The sequence below is a fragment of the Dermacentor silvarum genome, chromosome 1, assembly GCF_013339745.2.
Source record: "Dermacentor silvarum isolate Dsil-2018 chromosome 1, BIME_Dsil_1.4, whole genome shotgun sequence".
Classification (NCBI taxonomy): domain Eukaryota; kingdom Metazoa; phylum Arthropoda; class Arachnida; order Ixodida; family Ixodidae; genus Dermacentor; species Dermacentor silvarum.
The window spans coordinates 106191607-106210964 of record NC_051154.1 but is presented as its reverse complement, the minus strand read 5'-3'; the positions used below and the strand labels follow the sequence as shown (position 1 = coordinate 106210964).

The 19358-nt window shown below is 44.4% G+C and overlaps 1 protein-coding gene across 2 annotated transcripts in view; it reads right to left on the bottom strand.

The window, feature by feature from the left end:
• LOC119450167 (uncharacterized) overlaps positions 1–19358 on the bottom strand; it is a 46147-nt gene continuing 26789 nt past the window's right edge. Inside the window, exons 1-4 of one of the 2 annotated variants that reach the window (XM_037713545.2) lie at positions 9249–10210; positions 6224–6406; positions 4099–4239; positions 1–121 (exon numbers count right to left, since the gene is read on the bottom strand). In XM_037713545.2, coding sequence (XP_037569473.1) covers positions 50–121; positions 4099–4239; positions 6224–6406; positions 9249–9401 — 549 coding nt within the window. In that variant the 5' untranslated portion in view covers positions 9402–10210 and the 3' untranslated portion in view covers positions 1–49. Of the gene's footprint in view, positions 122–4098; positions 4240–6223; positions 6407–9248; positions 10211–19358 lie in introns of those variants that run through there. The other variant, XM_049671824.1, reaches the window with a different exon arrangement.

The following is a 19358-nucleotide window of genomic DNA, read 5'->3' as shown; positions in this document are numbered from 1 at the left end:
TGCTTAACATTATTTAATTACAAAGAAACAAGCATTCGTCGGCACGTATTCACTGCCTTAGATTTCGGCACGCCAGCACGGAGTCCAAGAAGTGAACTGCAGCTGCTGTTGCTCCCAGTACCTGAAAAATAAGAAGAAACATTCAAGTACAATCTGGAAGGTCCTCGGTCGTACGTGAGAAGAAAAGATAACACGTGTAGCTGTTAGGCTTTCGCGCTTCAGAATAGACGGCCTCATTGAGTAAGTGGAGCCTAGAATTTTGATTAACCTTGATACACAGACTTTATACGTCTTTGCTGGCCCCTGCCGGTAAGGATGAATGTAGGAGTACAGTTCATTGATAGTTAAAACAGTCAACTTCAGGGGTCGAATTCACAAAGATTTTGCTCGTAAGTGTTTTGCCGTTAGGCGCCCGGCTTCGGTAATTATATGCCCAGCATGAAGAGTGGCTACCATCTTCCCTTGCGAACAGTTTCAGCGTAAGAACTTGTTTGCGCGATACCGGCTATGCTTGTTATCATCGAATGCGTCTTGAATTACGCGTATCAGAGAACAGCACTTACTGCCGAAAGTAGCCGACAGAGGCACTTATTTCAGATCCAAGTAACCAGGTATATGACTGAAATGCACTAAGAGCGGTAGCTAACAATCTATTTATGACGTTCATGTCAAATACGATAGCAAATCATAATAAGATTTTACAATCGCTAAATCTGTTCAAGAGAAACAAATAAACAAACAAAAAGGCGATTAACCAGAAAGGAGACGGTTTGTGCATTTTGTGTTTGGTACCGCGTCGCATACCACAAGCGCCAATGGTCTTCCAAAGATTCTTTTTTAAACCCGTAATCATCTTTCATCATACACGGCACCAATATCGGTCGGGCGCAACATTGAATTAAAACTTTACTCATCTGCACAAGAACACCTGGAGAAAGTACACCACTGCACTTGAGTTATGCGGTGTTTCGTTCCAAACAGGCACAATGTTGAATGGCTCGAGTCACGAGACGTAGTGAACATGCGCCACTGCGACAATGAGGCACATCACACCTCTCAGTGGTTGGTACATGCGCATGCATGGCCCAAAGAATGCAAGAACGCTCTCGCGTGGGCTTTGTATATAGGATTAGTTCATATAAAAATGCTAAGTAACGCCGCAACTCGCTGTGCATTGTTGGGGAAACTGGCAGATCATTATTACAAAGCGTTATTTGCTTTTCTCTGCCGGGACACAGTTGAGTACTGATGGAGACAGTGAAAGAAAAGCACAGATATATATTTATCGCAGTATTTTAGTGCACTATAGGCCTTCTTTTGTGTAAGGAAAGCCCGGTAAATGTTGTTAAAGTATTTAGTTACTGTGGTATGCACTGTTATTCCTTTACATTGGTAAACCATTAGAGGGCCCCCAACAGATGCTGCCAAAATTTGTGACATCACAGGAAGAGGTTATGGGAACCTTAAGGGCTGCGTTGCCGTACTCGTCTTTAATTTTTTGCGTACTCCCCGATTTGCCGAGTTGCCGCTCACTGCAACAACGCGCTATCTCTAATTACAGAATTACAATAATTTGACGACTTTCCTCGCTAGTGTACCTTTAACGCGCACCTAATTCTATACGTACATCGGCGTTTTTGCTTTCCACCCCTTTCGGAATACGACCGCCGGCGGGAAAACAAGCCCGTGACCTTGGGCTCAGCAACAGAAGGCTGTACCCACCGAGCCACCGCGGCATGTAATCTTCACGCTGCAGTATGTATGAGTGTACGCGTTTTAATTCTGTTCGCTTTCTGTTTATCCGTAAAAGTGACCTGTCAGAAAACGGCTACCGTATATTCACGCCGTGGCATACTAGGAATACAACTACAATTTATTTTACAGTAGAGTTCTGGTAAACGGAAATCGCTTAAACGGAACTGCCGCTTCAACGGAACGAAAGCGTCTAAATTGGTTGGTTTTGTGTTTGCGTAAAGCAAAAAAACAAAAAAAAAAACAAAAAACAAAAAATTCGATATTCGGAGCCGAAATGTTCGCAACTCTCCGTAAACGGAAACCACAGAAGCAAGCTCGAAGGCAATTTTTTTTTTTTTTTCACAAAGAGGCAATATGTGAAATATACTTTTTACGACACCTGTCTTCTATCCAGAAATCCATACTAAAAAAGCGATGGAAGAACTCAAGCAGAAAAAAAAAATGACTTAATTTTAATGCACAGCACGTACAGACCTGGACAGCTTCGTGGCACCGCCACTTGCCCCATAGACGACCAAAATAAGCGCAACTGAAATTTCGGACGCCTGCAGCGCGCTGTTCGGTAATTTGGACTCCCCTTGCACGACCGCATGACATTCTGCCATTACCGGAATATTAAGAGCAATGTTTTTGCTTTGATACGTCGCCATGAAACCAAAACTAGCGAAGCCTAGTCAATCCAGTAGATCCAGTAGCCGTCGATCGCGCCCAAACCACGCGGGACAAACTAGCTGCTATATTCACTCTTTTATATCTAACAGTGTTAAGAGAGAGAGAGAGAGAGAGAGAGAGGAAAGGCAGGGAGGTTAACCAGAGGCGAGTTTCCGGTTTGCTACGCTGCACTGGGGGGGGGGGGGGGGGGGGAAGGGGGGGATATAGAGGTTGGAAAGAGGGCAAAGAGAGAGAGGGTGCACGCACATATAGTGTTGCACCTCTGCACATTTTTCTCAGTAAACGAAACTCCTGTTAATCAACGTGGTGATTCGGGCGAGTTGGTTACGCATTGCGAAATGGTATTTTTGTCCACGTCTTCTAGCGCAAAAACGATTTAGCGATCCTGTTAATCGGAACATATCTCCGCGGTCCCTTGAGGATCCGCTAAAGATTATTTTTCTCCTTCGATCTATTGTACTGTTGGTATTGTAATATTGCGCGCACGCACGCACACAAACCTGCAAGAGCGAAAAAGTAAGTAGGAGATACGTGGCACAGGCAGCAATGACTCACTTTTCGCTAATTAAGAAGTAATAAAAAAAAGCACACGCACGCCCGAGGTAACCAGGAAGACACGTGTATAATGCATTGGGACCAATATCATGTGTGTCCTTGTGGTACCGTCTGGAAACGATATATGTATCTCTTGCACGAGCGTTTCATTCTCTACTGCTCTCGCATAGCTGATTACGCATGGCAAAACCAGCTGTAATATCTGCATTCTCTTGCATGAATGATGACTGCATCCGCAATTTTCTGAAGTAGACAGGCAGAACAACTGCCGCAAGTCCCCCTATGAAGGCACAGTCCCACCTTTAAGTGACTATCACTAGAGCAAGCTCCCTTACTCAACAAGCTGGCGGCTGTTGCAAGAAGGGCAACTGTTGCTGCAGCATGTTCATTGCTATTTTTTTTTTCACTTTTGTAATTGCTTGATGCCTGGCCAACGAATAATAATAGCATTTTCTTAAAAGCACTGTAAACTAGCATGAATACGCCCGTCAAGTTGCACGAAGTATCGCGTGCACTTTCATTGGGCAGCACAAATCAAGCGTGACCGTCACTCTGATAGCGATATCAACAGTATATACTTATATTAGCAGACCATTGGATAAGCGTTTTTGAAAAGCGACGCTGCAATGCAATACAACGCAATGAGCTAAACCGCGTGAGCCACGTGTTTGGACGGTTGCGTTCGGACGGTTGCGTACGACACACGTTCACAAAACAAGCCGCGGCGAGTTTGCTGTTAAGTGCAGTCTCGATCAGCCGTCCCGGAAGCACTCAGGCTGATTTCAGTCTCTTCGATTTATTTCTGCTCCGCTATAAACGGACATCGATGCTCGTCAAAGAACGCAAGCGGCCGCCACAAATGTTACCAGCTTCACCTTGTACGGGAGCCAATTAAAGCTGCATGTGGGCAGCTCAATTAAGCATCCCATGCGTCATGAGAAGTTTTATCGGGCACATATAAAAGCTTTCCCTGGTGTTTTAACGACCGTCCTGAAACGCCGAACAGATCCAGAACAGACGACGTAGTAGCCTCGATAACAGCGCGCCGCGAGGCACTCTTAATTGGAGGTCATGGTCAGGGTGTGACAAGCGCAAAGGCGAGCAGCGTGCACCTACCCCGGCCGCCATCATGGCGGGGTAGGCCTGGAAGAAGGGGATCAGCAAGTACATTGGCCACAGGAAGAAGTACGTCTGCACCAGCAGGAACGCCGACGATCCGCCCAGGAGCAGGAACGAGACGCCGTTCTGTATCGTCTCCTGAAAAGATAGCCGTATAACAGTGCGCCGGTTATCAGTGTACGCTCAGGACGGCGCCTTCCCGTTCGGGATTAGTACGCCGGATATATGTGAAAAGGAGGCGCCAATTAAAGGCGACAACATCTCCTAAATACCATATAATAATAACAACAACACCCCATCAAACACCCAATAATCTAGACACTTCTTGTAACATTAACTTCTCTCTCGTCACTATGCATATGCCCAGATCCTGTGAGTTTTTTTTATTGATATGATATGAGGAGATGTTGACGCACAAGTAAGGCGCCGGCTACTCCTCAACTCTTGAATACGTCTAACCTACAACATACAGGGTTTAAAATAGCCTTCTCATATAAGCAACGTTTGCACAGCAACACGGTGAGGAAAAAAAAGTGGTACATACAATGTAGAAGTTCAATCACTCCACTGCACTCCACCATCACTGATCCTGTGAGTCATTGATGGTTTCTGCATAAACCGTCCATATAGCGCAAGCCCACCTGAACGAAGAGCTGCGTACGTGGCTCTGCAAAACTCGCACTTCGCAGAGAAACGGTGCGAAACGACACCGAGGGAGTGCACTCTATTCTGGTATTTGTGTACAAGCACATTCGTTCAGTGGTATGGCACTCCACACCGAACCAATGGCTACATGGCAGTGATTGATAGTCTGCTAAGCTGATATCACAAGAGCCTTTCAACCGCGAAGGAAGTGCAGAACAAGCGCCTATATGGCAATAAGATCATAATGTCATAGCTGAAATATCTTAACATTCCATGATTACATACGAATGCGCAGAGTCCCTGTGTTGTAATTTGTACCATATCACCGAAGCAGATGGCCATATTAAATAGTTTTAGAAATAAAATCCCTAAGCTACGGGATGCTGTCGTTCGGGCATACACAATAAGTCAAGTGGAGTTCTGGTTCTGCGCATGCAAGGTGTACCTGATGTTATATTTTGAGGCACATCGGTTAAGTACGCTATTTCTAAAACTCTATATTCTCGTTTCTTCGTTAGTTAGTTACAACCACATGAAGGCAACAGACAGTGAAGCCAGGGAAGGCATATGGGAAATTAACTGTTCAGTTAAACTTAAATATAAAAATAAGAAAAGGGAAAGCAGGCGAAAAGACAACTTTCCGCCGGTGGGAGCCGGACTCATGCCTTCTGCATAACGCGTGCGATGCTGTAATAATTAAGGTGCCGAGGCGGTTGTATGTCTCCCCGTCCGATTTCTTGGGTGTTGTGTGTGTGTGTACTTTATCTAACGATGGGAGTGTTAGCCAGCGCCACTCATTGTCATGGCGGCGGGTGTGAAACATCCTTTCAACCGCATGGCTACCTCATGGCATCAACGCTGTTAAAGTCGAGACCTTCGCTACGAAATGAACGAGAAGAATAAGCAGGACCACGAGGTTAACTTTTTTTGTTAGGTATAACCACGTAAAATTAACATGGCTCCGTGTGGTTGTAAACAAGAAAAAATCGAGCCCTTCGGAACCTCTCATTCTTCTCGCCACTCTCAGTGCCTCCAGTACGCGCGCGAACGAGAGGTGTTATCGTCCAGTTCTTGCGGCTGGCAGACAGCAACATCACTTCTTTTACAAAGAAAGGAACTAAAAAAAAATGAGGAACAAGAATAAATACGGAAAGACTGAGCTTTTTTATTTACTTTATCATAATAAAGTTGGTATTAATAAAATTCTCTATGTTAATCCAGCCTCCCAACGCCTTATGCGCTCACACGTCATCCTAAGAATGTTGCCGACTTCGTAACTATCCTCAACTTATTGTTATCCCAGAACATGTCCGTGACTGAAATCGTAAATTGTGGAATGTTCGCAAGTTAAATAACCTCTAAATGCGTCGAGGAATCGGTCGTAACATCCCGTTTATTGTATTGTTTTACTGATTGTATATAGCGCAGCATGACAGGGCGGGCAGTGTGCGTGGAAAGGACGTGCCACGTGCCGTACCAGCACGGTGCTCCTGGCTACGAGGAATGTGTTCCTGGAGACAAGGTACGCCAGCAGGAAGGTGGCCGAGCCCATGAGCGAGCAGGTGACCGCGGTAAGGTAGAACGGGTAGGCGGGCCCGAGCAGAAGCCAGACGGGCGTCCCGTACCACAGGATCAGGCACAGCGAGATGCTTGACAGCGCCTGCAGAACAGCACGCCCCCAGGAGATCGAATGACCAAAGGCGCGCGAGGAGTCGTTGTTTGTTTACGGCGCTGCTTCCTCGGGCGAACAACACGAAGGACACGTGACTGCGCAGCTATAGCTGTCGTTTGATAAAGTGGAAGCTTGGGCGAGTTGGCGATTCAATATCGACATGTCTGCATACAGCGCGAAATACGAGGACGGAAGACGAGGCGCCTGTGTTGTGTTCTTTCTTACGTCCTCGTCTTTCGCGCTGTGCAGACATGCCGATATAGCTGTCGACTGTTTGTTGTTATTCGCGCGCGTGCGTCAAATAAAATGGAGAAGAAAATAATGAAGAAAACACCAAAACGGCAGAGGAGGAATGGAGAGGAGGAGATGAAGAAGGGACAAGAGGAAGAAAGTACATGCAATGCGACAACGATAGGTGAATATCAGTGCTTCTATCGTCTATAAATTTTCACGCTGTACTTCTCCACTGCCACAGGAGCGGCGCTAGTATGTTCACCTGTGCAATGTGCCAACTATAAAAAAAAATGCTACTGAATGTGAGTGCCCGCAACACAGTCCCCAATGAGCCCAAGCGCCGCAAAAAGCAATGCACATAAAGCAGCGATACGTCCAACGCTCATAACTCAGCTTGTTATAAGTTCGGGAAAAAGAAGCCCGCGAATACACGCCAAGTTCGAGCGGCCAGTCGCGCGGCAATTTTGCGTGTATTCGCGGGCTTCTCTCATGCTTGGAAAACACTTTTATGTAGCACGTATTCGGCCACAGAAAGCTGCATAGGGAGTTTTTCATGTTGCTCTAAAATTGTCTCATTGAAACTTCTAATCTAATTATAATATTTGAGAAGTTCATTAATTGTTTAGACTAATTATGTAATTAGGCAGAATACAAAGATAATCTGAGTATCTCTAAGCGACGGCAAGCAACATTACCTGGGTTCTGTCTAGCTGCCTGGCATTTGCATATTTTTAAAGTTTGGCTCAAGTTACGTGAGACACCTGATATATTCATTGCAGCGAGGATATCTAGGTATACCGCTCGTTGTTTCACTGCGTAATTCCGCTGAGAACACAGCTGGCCACAAGCACATCTGTAGCGGTGGTACAGGTTGGGCTACATACCGGGCGTTTTTTTTTTTTTTTTTTTCCTTTTTTGACCATACAGAAATTTTAAATATCGCCCGTGGCAGACAGCATAATTCTAGTCATTGAACTGGATTACTCAAAGAGGTGGACATTACTTGCACGAGAAAACGACATCGAAATGCATAATCGACTAATTAACACACATTCACCAATTAACTTTTCAATTAATTACTAAATTTACGGCACATATTGAAATTCACGAATTATGGCCGGTGAGTTCGCAAGGCTTCTCCACTTGGAATGAATTTTCAGGATGGAACCAGTTTCGAGATATTCATTCCCAAAGTGTGAGGCGAAATACATGTGCATACAAAAAAAAAAAAAAGTAAGCGGAACGACAATGAATTTTAGCAGCAAGTTTCACGGCGCATATCTCGATACCCTTGCGATTCTTACAAGTCGTTCCAAGTGGGCATGCCTTGCCAACTCACCGGCTACAATTCGTACAAATTGCAATGTGTGCCGTGAAGTAATAATTGAAAAAGCTATTTAGTGAATTTTTTTTGTTCATTAGTAATTGATTATGCATTTCGATTTCTCGTGCGAGTAATGTGCACCGCTTCGAGTAATTCAGCTCGATGAGTATACAAGTGAGGGCGCAATCTGCCACAGGCGATTAAAAAAAAATTCTGCATGGCCTAAAAAAAAAAAAAAAAAAAGAACGCCCAGTGTAAACCGATTTGTTATAACTTATAAGAATGTTGTCCTGTGTATGAGCCATTCGGCAAGACAGCAGCAACCACGGTCACAAAAGTCAGGGAGGGTTCGCCTAGAAACCTTCGCTTTAAAATCGGCAATTTCACCCGTCATGGGCGAAGCACTCCAAGCGGCAGCAAAGTTTAGCGTGGCCCTTAGGCTCCACGGAGAGTGTCCTATAACATGATGCGGGGACGGCATGTCGGCGCTACAAAGCACGCAAGGCGAGCAGAAACAGCGCCCTCGTCGCTGCCAGGCGTCTTATGCAACGCTGCCGTGCTGAGGAGCGTCGCCAGCGGTTATGCGCGCTCCTAAGACTGACGCGTTTGTTTTCGGTTTCGCGATGCTGAAACGGAGTCAGAACTCTTCGCGCCAGCGTGCTTTAAAAAGGGGCTTTCGACCCGTTTTACAAGTCGATTTGTTATGAGCTGGCCATTAGCTACCAACGTCCAATTGGCAGTGGCGGTTTAACGATGATAATTAAAAAAAAGTAATAAACGAAGGTTACTTAACTAGGCTGCTAAATGATCCGCCAGGAAGTTTTGTCCTGCAACAGAGCATTATTGTGTCTCGAATCTCCTATCTTTAATAATTAGAGACAGTCGTCGCTGAAACACAAAGTGAAAATATGAGCGAGAAACGAAGACGAAGACCGAGGTATAATGCAAGTAGACGGGACACATATACACACGCACGCGCATACATCAGGCTACCGCATGGGACTGAAGAAAGCACCGCGTGCTTTCGTAGCGTGCTGTCTCTTATGCATGTCGACGGTTCTGTGCATGCATCGCCTGTCAATTTGCTTTTGAGGCTAAAAGAAAACGCCACTAGCACCCAGCGCCACCGAAGCTTTTCTCTCATCTGGCCTTCCAGGTCATGCGAAATATGGCATTTTGTTGGTCCCTCAAGTAGTCCCTCATTTCCTTGCGGTACACTCGTGCGCAAGCACATTGGGTCGCCACGGCAGCATACGGGAGCAGTATACTTACCGTTTCAAGGATCTTGTAGACGCCTGTTCTCGTGTTGAAAACCGCCAAGTTCAGGCACCCGCAAAACAGCTCGCCACTATCACTGACGCCAATGGCCGTCGGAGTGCGATAGCTCGTAGAGGTCCTCGTTACCACGGGCCGGCCTTTGTCCATGTCTCCCCCTCTTCTCCTCCTGTATCGGTAATATTCTAGCGTGAAAGACTGTCGTGTTAAAGTTGTCCTGTTGGGTGACACACGGCGAAGTTAAACGCCGAGCCTGCCGGTCTTAGAGAGGAGTCGGCCGCAGCAGATGCGAACCACGCGAACAGTGTAAGGAGCCTCATGAGACCGGCGCCCGAGCGCGGACACCGCGGCGGGTGCGTTGCACCGGGGAAGCCCGTGTGGCGCGGCTCGGCGACAGAAAGAGCTACGCGGCGTCACAGTCGGAGCCGGAAGCGCCGGAGAAGGGAACGCCAGCCGCGTGCCGGGTCCTTTTAGCCAAGTTTAGAAATGGGCCCTTCGCAGAAGGCTCTCAAAATAAGCATCCACAGGGAGCCTTCCAGAAGCTCCCGGAAGTCGGGCCGCGAGCACGCACGCACACCTCCCCCTCCTTTTCTTGCGACCCGGGAGCCCAAGTGTTTGCGCCCTGCGCTCCGCCACTTAACTGTTGTCTATCATCGAAAGAATGGAGGTAAGCAAGCAGACAGCGGCGGAGCCACGTGACCAACAGGTCGTTTGCGTGCTGAAGAGCACGGTGCGCTGTCGGTGGAAGAGTCCGTCCGAGCGATGGGCGAAGGGGAATATGTTTACATATTTTTGATAGACTGATCGATCGATTGACTGAGTTCGATCAATTGAACGAGCGAGTTTTACCCCCCAAACCAGGACCTGAGTTGCGAGACGCCTTAGCGGATGACTTAATATTTGAACGCCTATATAGTTTATTTAACTTGCCACATATTCTCAGTACGACAAGCGATTTGCGTTCCATTATCATTAAAATGGCAACCTCATACTTTGCCAGCAGATTCCTTAAATACTACACCTTTTCATTTGTTCTTATATACACGTAGCGCAAAAAAATGGTTAGAAAAAAGTGATTCCCGTTGCAAAAGCATTCAGTGCTTCATAATGAGCTGTTTAGCAACTTGTCACCTCTTATTTTCCTTCCTTTCTTTCTTCCTTCCTTCCTTGGTCAGGTAGATCAGAGTGTGTTCCCAAAAATCTCATATCCGAGGCGGCAGGGACGTTTCATCATGCAACAGCAAGCTCGCACATTTCAAAGCTTCCATTTCATTATTACTGTACTTACCTGATATTACCCATTCCTCATGTGCGGCCCCACTTAATCGGGTGTTTGAGGTAGTGACAACAAACAAACAAACAAACAAACAAACAAACAAACAAACAAACAAACAAACAAATAAATAAATAAATAAATTAATACATTAATTAATTAATACATGTTGAATATCATGCTCCAGCTTCTTCCCGCAAAGAAAAAATTAGAGAAAGGTTGTCAGAGAGAGAGAGGGGAGGAAGGCAGGGAGGTTAACAAGATTTTGTTCGATTTGCTACCCAACACGTGGGAAGGGAGATATACTGTACAGGGCGTTTCTGCTAACTAATGTCAAGCCTTAAAAAATCCACGTATGCGCTACGAGAATGTAACCAGCTTAGTATTGTTCACTGTTCGCTTTAGTAATTCAAACCATTTTTACTATGAGTTTATGTCATTAATTAGCAATAACATTCTGAAGTAATGATTTAAGCGAAAAAAATTCTGTGGACAAGTTCCCGAGCGTAATGAGAAATATCAAAATATTTTTCCCCCTTTTTTTTCGATGAAGACAGCTGCTGTGGTTTTAATTTTTTCCTTGTTGCAAAGCAAGCGCGTGAGATTTGAAAAAGTACCACGTAACTCGGCGATTGCGCAAAACGACATGAATACCCTCAAACATGCTACCAACGAATTATCGACGCTGCATGCAGACCAAACGCATGGATAGGTCGCAAGAAAAATTAGAGGCGACAGCCACACACGTCATATCCGATGCATCGCCATACGCCGCCAAAACCTCATCGACCTTAACGCTTATCGGTCGAATGCAAAATCCATTGACAGAGCTTCCAGAATTGGCATGCGCTATTTATCGTATATACCATGACTTCATTTGCTTCATTCTTTGAAGAGAAATCTCGTCAAAAGTGGAAGCCAAGACCATTGTCTTCGATCCATATCTGTTGCTTAAGGCCTATTCATACGTTCATGCGTGCAGCGTCGGTCATTTTTTGGTAACATATTTGAGGGCACTAATGTCGCTACGCGCAATAGCCTAGCCCCGTGGCACTTTTTCAGAGCTCTCACGCTTTGTTTACAGCCCAAATACAGAACAACACAGAAATGAACAATAAAATATACCTTTAACATACAATAAATTATACCATTAACTACACATTGAATACAAGGCCAGTTGAATTTGTATCCAACATTAAGTACTTAGGCGTTCATTTAGCATCATATGTGTCACGGAATATGCACAATGACGCTGTAATTAGCAGCTCATGTAAGACGCTCGGATTCATTAGGCGCAACTTGCATTTCGCCAATTCTGATACAAAACCTTTAGCCTGCAAAACATTGGTTTGTTCAAAACTGGATTACACATCACTAATCTGGAATCCTCACCAGACGTACCTAATAAATAAACTTGAATCACTTCAGAACAAAAATACCCGTTCTATAGCAAAAAAAAAAAAAAAAAATCCTCTCGAACATCTAGCATAAGTGAAATAAGAATGTCCCTAAAGTTGTCTTCTCTGAAGTCACGCAGACTGCTATCACTTTTGTATATTTCTCACAACGTCTACCATAGCGGCTCCCAATTATCATCTCTTATCAAACCTGCCCATCGAGTGTTTTCGCGTCTGGACCACCAATTCAAAATATAATCTTTCTTTGCCAGAACTAACCTGTTTTTACATTCACCTCTTGTCCTTGCTATTAATGAATGGACTAACCTACCAGGAGACGTTGCCTGTATCGCCGACCATGACGAGTTCACTCACAAATTAAAGAGTCATCTTGGGGTGTGAATGCTTACCTGTACATGTATCATTTTTTACACACATAGTTATATTAATATGTGAAACTCTGCATATTGCTTGTATTTCCTATACTGTTCACAGTGCATTCTTTATTCACATGAATGATCAGCCCAGCTAGCTGATTCAGTGTTCTGTATTCTCTTTCACTTAGAGCATTTTGTCTTTTTAAGTTTGTATACGTTCCTGTTGGAATTTTTTTTCTTTGTGTATACCTTGCCTTATGCATTGATTTCATCGATGAGAACTAGCCCCCCCCCCCCCCCCCTTATGTACTGCCCTCGGGCTCTTAGGGTACATATGAATAAATAAATAAACTTTGAGACAATTTATTTTTTATATAGCGTCAGATCGGGTCGTGTTATGACCAACACGGATTACCATGCGTCTCAAGTCAGCCGGTATGGTTAGACGTTTGAGGTAATATTTCGCGACTATTTTTTTACTTTTATTTTTACTTATTTCTCTCTCTCTCTCTCTCTCTCCTTTCGCGTCCCTTTACCGCTCCTCCGGTACAGGGTAGCCAACCGGAGATGACCTCTGGTTAACCTCCTTGTCTTTCCTTTACCTTTTTTGTCTCTCTCTCCCTCTTAAATATTCTTAAATATATTTCTTTCTTTTTTGTACCGCTGCAAGTTGCTTCTTAGTGAATGCATCAAGTGGCAGCCATCACAAAACAACCATGCCATGCCACGATGCTGTACATGAGACGTAACAAAGTTGTTTCATTTCGAGAACCTCCACAATCTCAGGTCACTTCCGTTACAAGCTATAAAGCTTCATTTTATTTTCGTCATGCTAAGGGGTGCACGATGCAAGTATGATAGACAATTTTGAAAGAAGAATCGATCGATTTATTTCAATGGTATAGCTGATTGTTTGGCTAACAGAACGTTTTCATTGCCTCAAAGCAACGAAATACTCCGGCGGTGGCTGCGTGTGGCGCGGCTGAGCGCGGCCGCGCGGGCCTTATATCTTGAAAGCGATCTGCGATGCGTACAGAGTCTAGGTACACCGAGGGCTGATAGCTTCGTGTGCGCGGTGTTCTCGCTCCTTAGTTCGCTTTGAAGCGAGAGGCAGCACGAAGGTCGATTCGCTCGCTGCTGCTGCCGCTCTTCCTCACGCCAGTGTTTTGACAGTGTCCGCGTTCTTCGGGTGAGATGTGTTTATGGTTGTCTGTACGCTCGAGACACCATGCTTGTTAATTTAGTTAGTAAGCGAACGCTTACGCGTTTGTGCGGCCGATAAAACTACTATTCTTATTTCGTGTAGCCGTATACAAATTTGCGATCCGGCGATGGTGTTGCGCTGCTAAGCAGGAGGTCGCGGGGTCAAATCCCGGCCACGGCGGCCGCATTTCGATGGGGGCGAAATGCAGAAACACCTGTGTCCCGTGCATTGGGGGCGCGTTAAAAAACTCTCGTTGGTCGAAATTAATCCGGAGTCCCCCTCTGTGGCATGCGCCTCATAATCAAATCGTGGTTTTGGCACGTAAAACCCCAGAATTTAATTTCATTTACTAATTTGCTATGGCAATACATGCTTCGCCTTTCGGCCGAAACTGCGACTTTTTGCATATAACAGATAACCGATGAAATTAGATAATCCTGGGAAAATGTGATCGATGATTGTTTTTTTTTTTAATTCGTCTGCGAGAAGTGTCAAATTTTTTGTGTGATTTTTTTTTCTCAATTTTGCCGTGAAAGTTAAGAATACCGGTACGTAAGACAGACTACATGCACGTTGCTGTGCGTTTGGTATGTAGCAAAGTATGCACAGAAAAAATTGTGAAAGAAAAGCGCACTAAAAAGGCATTACCAAAACTGCCAAAAGAGGTAAATGTTTTTGCTACTCGTTCAAAAACTCAGTTTGCCATTTTTTGTTTGTGTTATGGACTTGCGCAGACAATTGAGTCTATTTTATTTTCACTAAGAAAGATGTTTAAAGTAAGTATAAGCAGTGTGAAACCATAAAATATATATTTTTTTAGACTCTCGGAAAGTCGGAACATCGTGCAATTGCGTAAGCCTCATTTCTCACCTTGTCTTAGTTAAATATTTTTTTACATGTTGAAACAAAGGCGTGCGCTGAAAAAATTAAGCTCGGTTCCGATGTGTGCATGGATTTCGCTATAACAAATAAAAATTGCGTTGAAATAAATCGATATATAGCAGAAAGTGACACGCCGAAGCTACACGATCGAAATGTTAATTGCTCTGTCGTTAGTAAATTGGTTTCATCGCGAAGCTCGCTCGCAGATGAGTATATACCGTGAGCGGCTGGATTAACGGGCGATCGAAGTAGAGCACCAAACTGAGGTCCGTCCGTAACAGGCCACCAAAATATAAGGGAACAGTGCCGCGTTGGACTCAACTGCCACAGAAGTTTTTCCGAGAACGAATTTTATTTTATTTGTATCTTTGTTAGAACAAAATCCCCCGCACTGTGGGAATCGATGTAAGCGAAGCTTTCTGTGGTGTTTGCTTTGATTGACCATAATTAGCGGTGATGCTGGCGGTCAATGTTTAATTTCTTCAGCGTCTAGTCCAATACGAGAGTGGTGAGTTGATGTTAAACGTTACCTTGCGTGCAACACTGCTGTTTGTCTGCGTAATACACAGAACACACAGGGAGACGTGTTTGCTTGAGGCGTTGTTCATAACCTCTAAGATGTTTGAGCATTGCCATTGCCTCACATGGCACATCGTACCATGGCAGAAGAGTTAAACTTTAACTGAATTATGGGGCTGCACGTGCCAAAACCACAGTCGGATTATGAAGCACTCCACAGTGGCGGCTCCGGATTAATTTTGACACCCTGGTGTTCTTTACCATACACCTAAATCCAAGTGGACTAGCGTTTTTGTATTTCGTTGCCGTCGAAATGCGGCTGCCGCGCTCGGGATTGAACCTGCGACCTCGAGCAATGCCATAGCCGCGAAGCTACCGCGGCGGGCACAGAGGTGTTGATTTGACGTGCGACCGCTTCCGTAATGTCGCCTAGACCCTACGGTGCTTTAATGCGACGTTGCGTCTGCACGCCCTGCGTCAGTTATCCGCTTGACAAATTTACATGGTGTTTATTTTTCAGAAATAGCAGAAGAGTACCGTATCGTACCTTCAGTTTGCCCGCAACCGCTGTTTCCTTGCCTTCTCACGTCATCTTTTCCATCTCCCGCCCTCTCTCCCTGTATGGGAACTGCGAGAGGGGCAAGGCTCTTATTCACTCGTTTCGCGACTGCGATCGGTTCTACCCATTCTCTGCCTCCTCTCTGCAGTGCTGTCTACATCCCCTCTGGACTTGCACGTTAGTAGAAAGGTAAGTGCTGCATTTTCTGCAATGCTTTTGTGGGGAGTCACGGATAAATACAGCTGTCAAGAGGCTAATAAAACGACGCCCAGGGATCTCCAGAGGGCATTGTGCACATGCGGCGGCGGCGGCGACGACGACGCAGCAGCAGCAGTGGGAAAGTCGAAGGAAGAGGCAAAGAAAGCATCGTTTTCAAGAGTAGTCGGAACCCCTTTCTAACTATTATTATCAAATCGCACCCCTCTACAACTTCTCCATTTAAGATTTCGTGTTAAACGCAATACTGAATTTAAAAGTTGTTCTATTAACTATGGTTAATTAATTATCTAAACTCACAGTAAGATATACTCTGAGTTGATCAAGAGGACATTGAACAAGGTAGCGTCTTCGTTGCGCACACTTGGATTTTTTAAGGTTTGGCAAAGTTAGCTGAAACACCCTGATATGTATCTGATGTAATCGGCGCGCGGCAATAAAACTAAATCGCCCGTGGCAGATAGCGCAATTCTGCCTTATAAACTAAAGAGGTGGACATTACTTGCATACGGCATACGGCAGCAGTGGCGGCTTCCTAGGCACAAGCTGAACCATTTCTTCTGTGTTTTGCAGTTTCACCGGGCAGCTAGATATACTGCAGATCATCATACACGTGCCCTTGTCATCGACCGCCCGAAAGGAGGCAAGCACAATCTTCGAAAACAGCTGGAGGCAACTGGTTCCGGGACCACGTGATTTCCGAGACTACGTGGCTATCTGGACATATAAAGCCTGCCACCTTACCGAGGATCGCATACGGCAGCAGTGGCGGCTTCCTGGGCACAAGCTGAACCATTTCTTCTGTGTTTTGCAGGTTAGTGGTGCACTCATCGCATTTCAGAATACAAATTGTAGTTTTAGATAGCTGCCCCTGCTGCCCGATCTTGAGTGTACGTGGTCTTTGTGTTACAACTAGTGTGTAATATGAACAAGGAAGTTTCAAGAATGCTACATGATTTCAAAGATGAAATGTGAAATGAGTGGAAACAAATGAAAGAAGCGCTAGAGCGAAGCATTCGATCCGAAGAGAGAAACTTGCGCACTCAAATTGATGAAATGAAGAAAAGCATGGATTTCTTCAGCAAGAGCCTTGATGATACAAATGAAAAATTGGTGGCAACGTTAAGTGAAAATAATGAGCTGAAAAAAGAAAACGAACTACTACAACACAAAGTTTCTACGCTGGAGAAGAACTTGGCAGATTGACAATCGAGCCTCTTGCAGTCCGAGCAGTACTCGCGTAATCGAAATCTTGAAATTTGAATTTGAATTTGCCTTTATTTCCATAAACATACAATTTATGGGGGATTTAAAGAAAAAGTTGCACACAGTAACTTGAAGGGCCTTAAAACCCAGTCTGAGGGCAGCAGCGGCAGGCACAGGCGCTAATTCAGGACTGACAACACAAACATACATTTGAATACAATACAATGTTGGCTTAAACTTATGCCACTAAAAATCAATATAAGAAATTAAAACACTACAAACGTAAAATAGCAGTTTTATACATGAGCGAACAAAAGCGGTGAAAAAAAAAATTGATCATGCTCAAATATCACTGAAAAACTCATACAAACGCGAAACAGGACAAGAAGTGACATCAATGTTATTGCGCATGAGTGTGTTTAACAAGTGTGGTAAGCGATGATGTAACATTTGAAAAGCATAATTGGTGCGAAGACGTGGCACATGCTAGTGTTCAGGTGACCGTGTGCTGTATTCTGTTCTATTTCTAATTAACTGCGTTAAGGACGTAATGTATGACTGATTTTGTTTCACGTCTTTTCGATAGGCTAGCGACAGTCTAAAGTCTAACAGAGAGTGCAGCGTGAGTAATTTAAGTTGTTTGAAGAGAGGTGCAGTATGAGCATCTGCTGGAGCATTGAAAATAGAACGAATTACCTTTTTTTGAAGCAGGAACAATCGGTTTATGTTGGTAGCAGACGTTGTACTCCACACCAGACAGCAGTAGTGTATGTGACTCAGAAAAAGAGCATTATATAAGAGAAGTTTGACTTTGCGTGGTAGCGGTTTTAAACTGAACAGTATTCCAGCTACTTGGGCAAGTTTACCTGCAAGGAAGTCTATGTGATCATTCCATGACATATGGCTATCAAAAAACACACCAAGCGTTTTCGGAGACCGGACAAGCTCAATTCTTGAAGAGCCTATAAAAATGTCTGACTCTAAGTCAGACAAAAGGAATAGACGAGAAACCAAACGAAAATCTGGTTGAAGTGCTAAAGAAAATTGGTGAGGTGGTTGGCGAGCTTATAGCACGCGGGCACATCGAATTTTGCCACAGAGTTCGTACAAAAAGGAAAATCAGACAAATATAATTGTTCAATTTCAACGCCGTGACAAACGAGACGAAGTGATTCAGAAGTCACGCAAGAAAAGGCTAACAAATGCATCCCTCGGCTTGCCCACTGAATCTCCTGTGTTTGTATGAACACCTTTGTCCCGAAGTGAAGAAAATTTTAGGGATGGAAATAGCACGCAAACGTGAACACAGCTGGAAATTTGTCTGGACGAAGAATGGCATTATTCATGCACGTCGCACAGAGACTCCACCTGTTGTTCGTATTAGGCGTGAAAGCGACCTAAGCAAAATCACAAGCGTTTAACAAACAGAAACTTTGACACATTCGTACCTGAAGTAGAGATGGCGCCTTCAGGCTGTGTGATTCCTGAGAAAATCATTACGAGACACAAAATTAACAGTGAAGCAAAGCTGCTAACATTCATGCACCTAAACGCAAGGTCACTGTTGAACAAAAAGGATGAAGTCACTATGCTAATCGAATCATGTAACTTAACATTTGACGTATTGATGTTTACCGAAACTTGGTACAATGATGACTCAGAACATTATGTACTTCAAGGATACGAGCATTTCTTCGTGAACCGCAAGGGAAGCAGAGGTGGCAGCGTTGCAATTCTAACTTCTCTAACAGGATATGATATTCTTAGGGAATATAGCACAGCTACAAAAAATTACGAAGTTTTATGCATAAAGAAAGAAAAGGCAGTATTTGCGGTTTTGTATCGACCCCCTAATGCCAGCCACTCTGCTTTTTTTTTAGTTTTTAGATATCCTTCTGTCATACGTAAATGAAAATGGCTATCTGCTTACACTGGGCGGGGACTTCAACATTGACATGACTAATTAAGCACCTACTGTGCAGTTTGTATCTATCCTAGAGTGCAATGACTTCTGCAGCATCATCAGATAACCGACGCGTGTAACCGTCACTACGTCATCATTACTAGACACTTTCATAATAAACTCGACTATCGATAGCACGACATTGGGAGTCATAAGCTGTGATATCAGCGATCATATGCCTATATATCTTTTTCTAGAACGTAAAGGCGCCGTTAAAAGTGCCTGTACTGAAAAGACAACGTACCGGAAGATATCGGCTCAAACGCTAGATAAATTCAGAGAAGCCGTGCGCGAAATAGACTGAAGCGATATTTTGCCATTGAAGATGCCAATGAGTCATATGATGAGTTTATGAGCAAACTCAAAACGATGTATTACAAATCATTTCCGCTTGAAAATTATCGGAGTCGAAGAAAGTCGCGCAAGCCGTGGATTTCGAAGGAACTCGTCAGGCAAATCAACCAAAAAAATAAGCTTTATCAGTCTTTTATCAAGCCGAAGGACTTGTCAA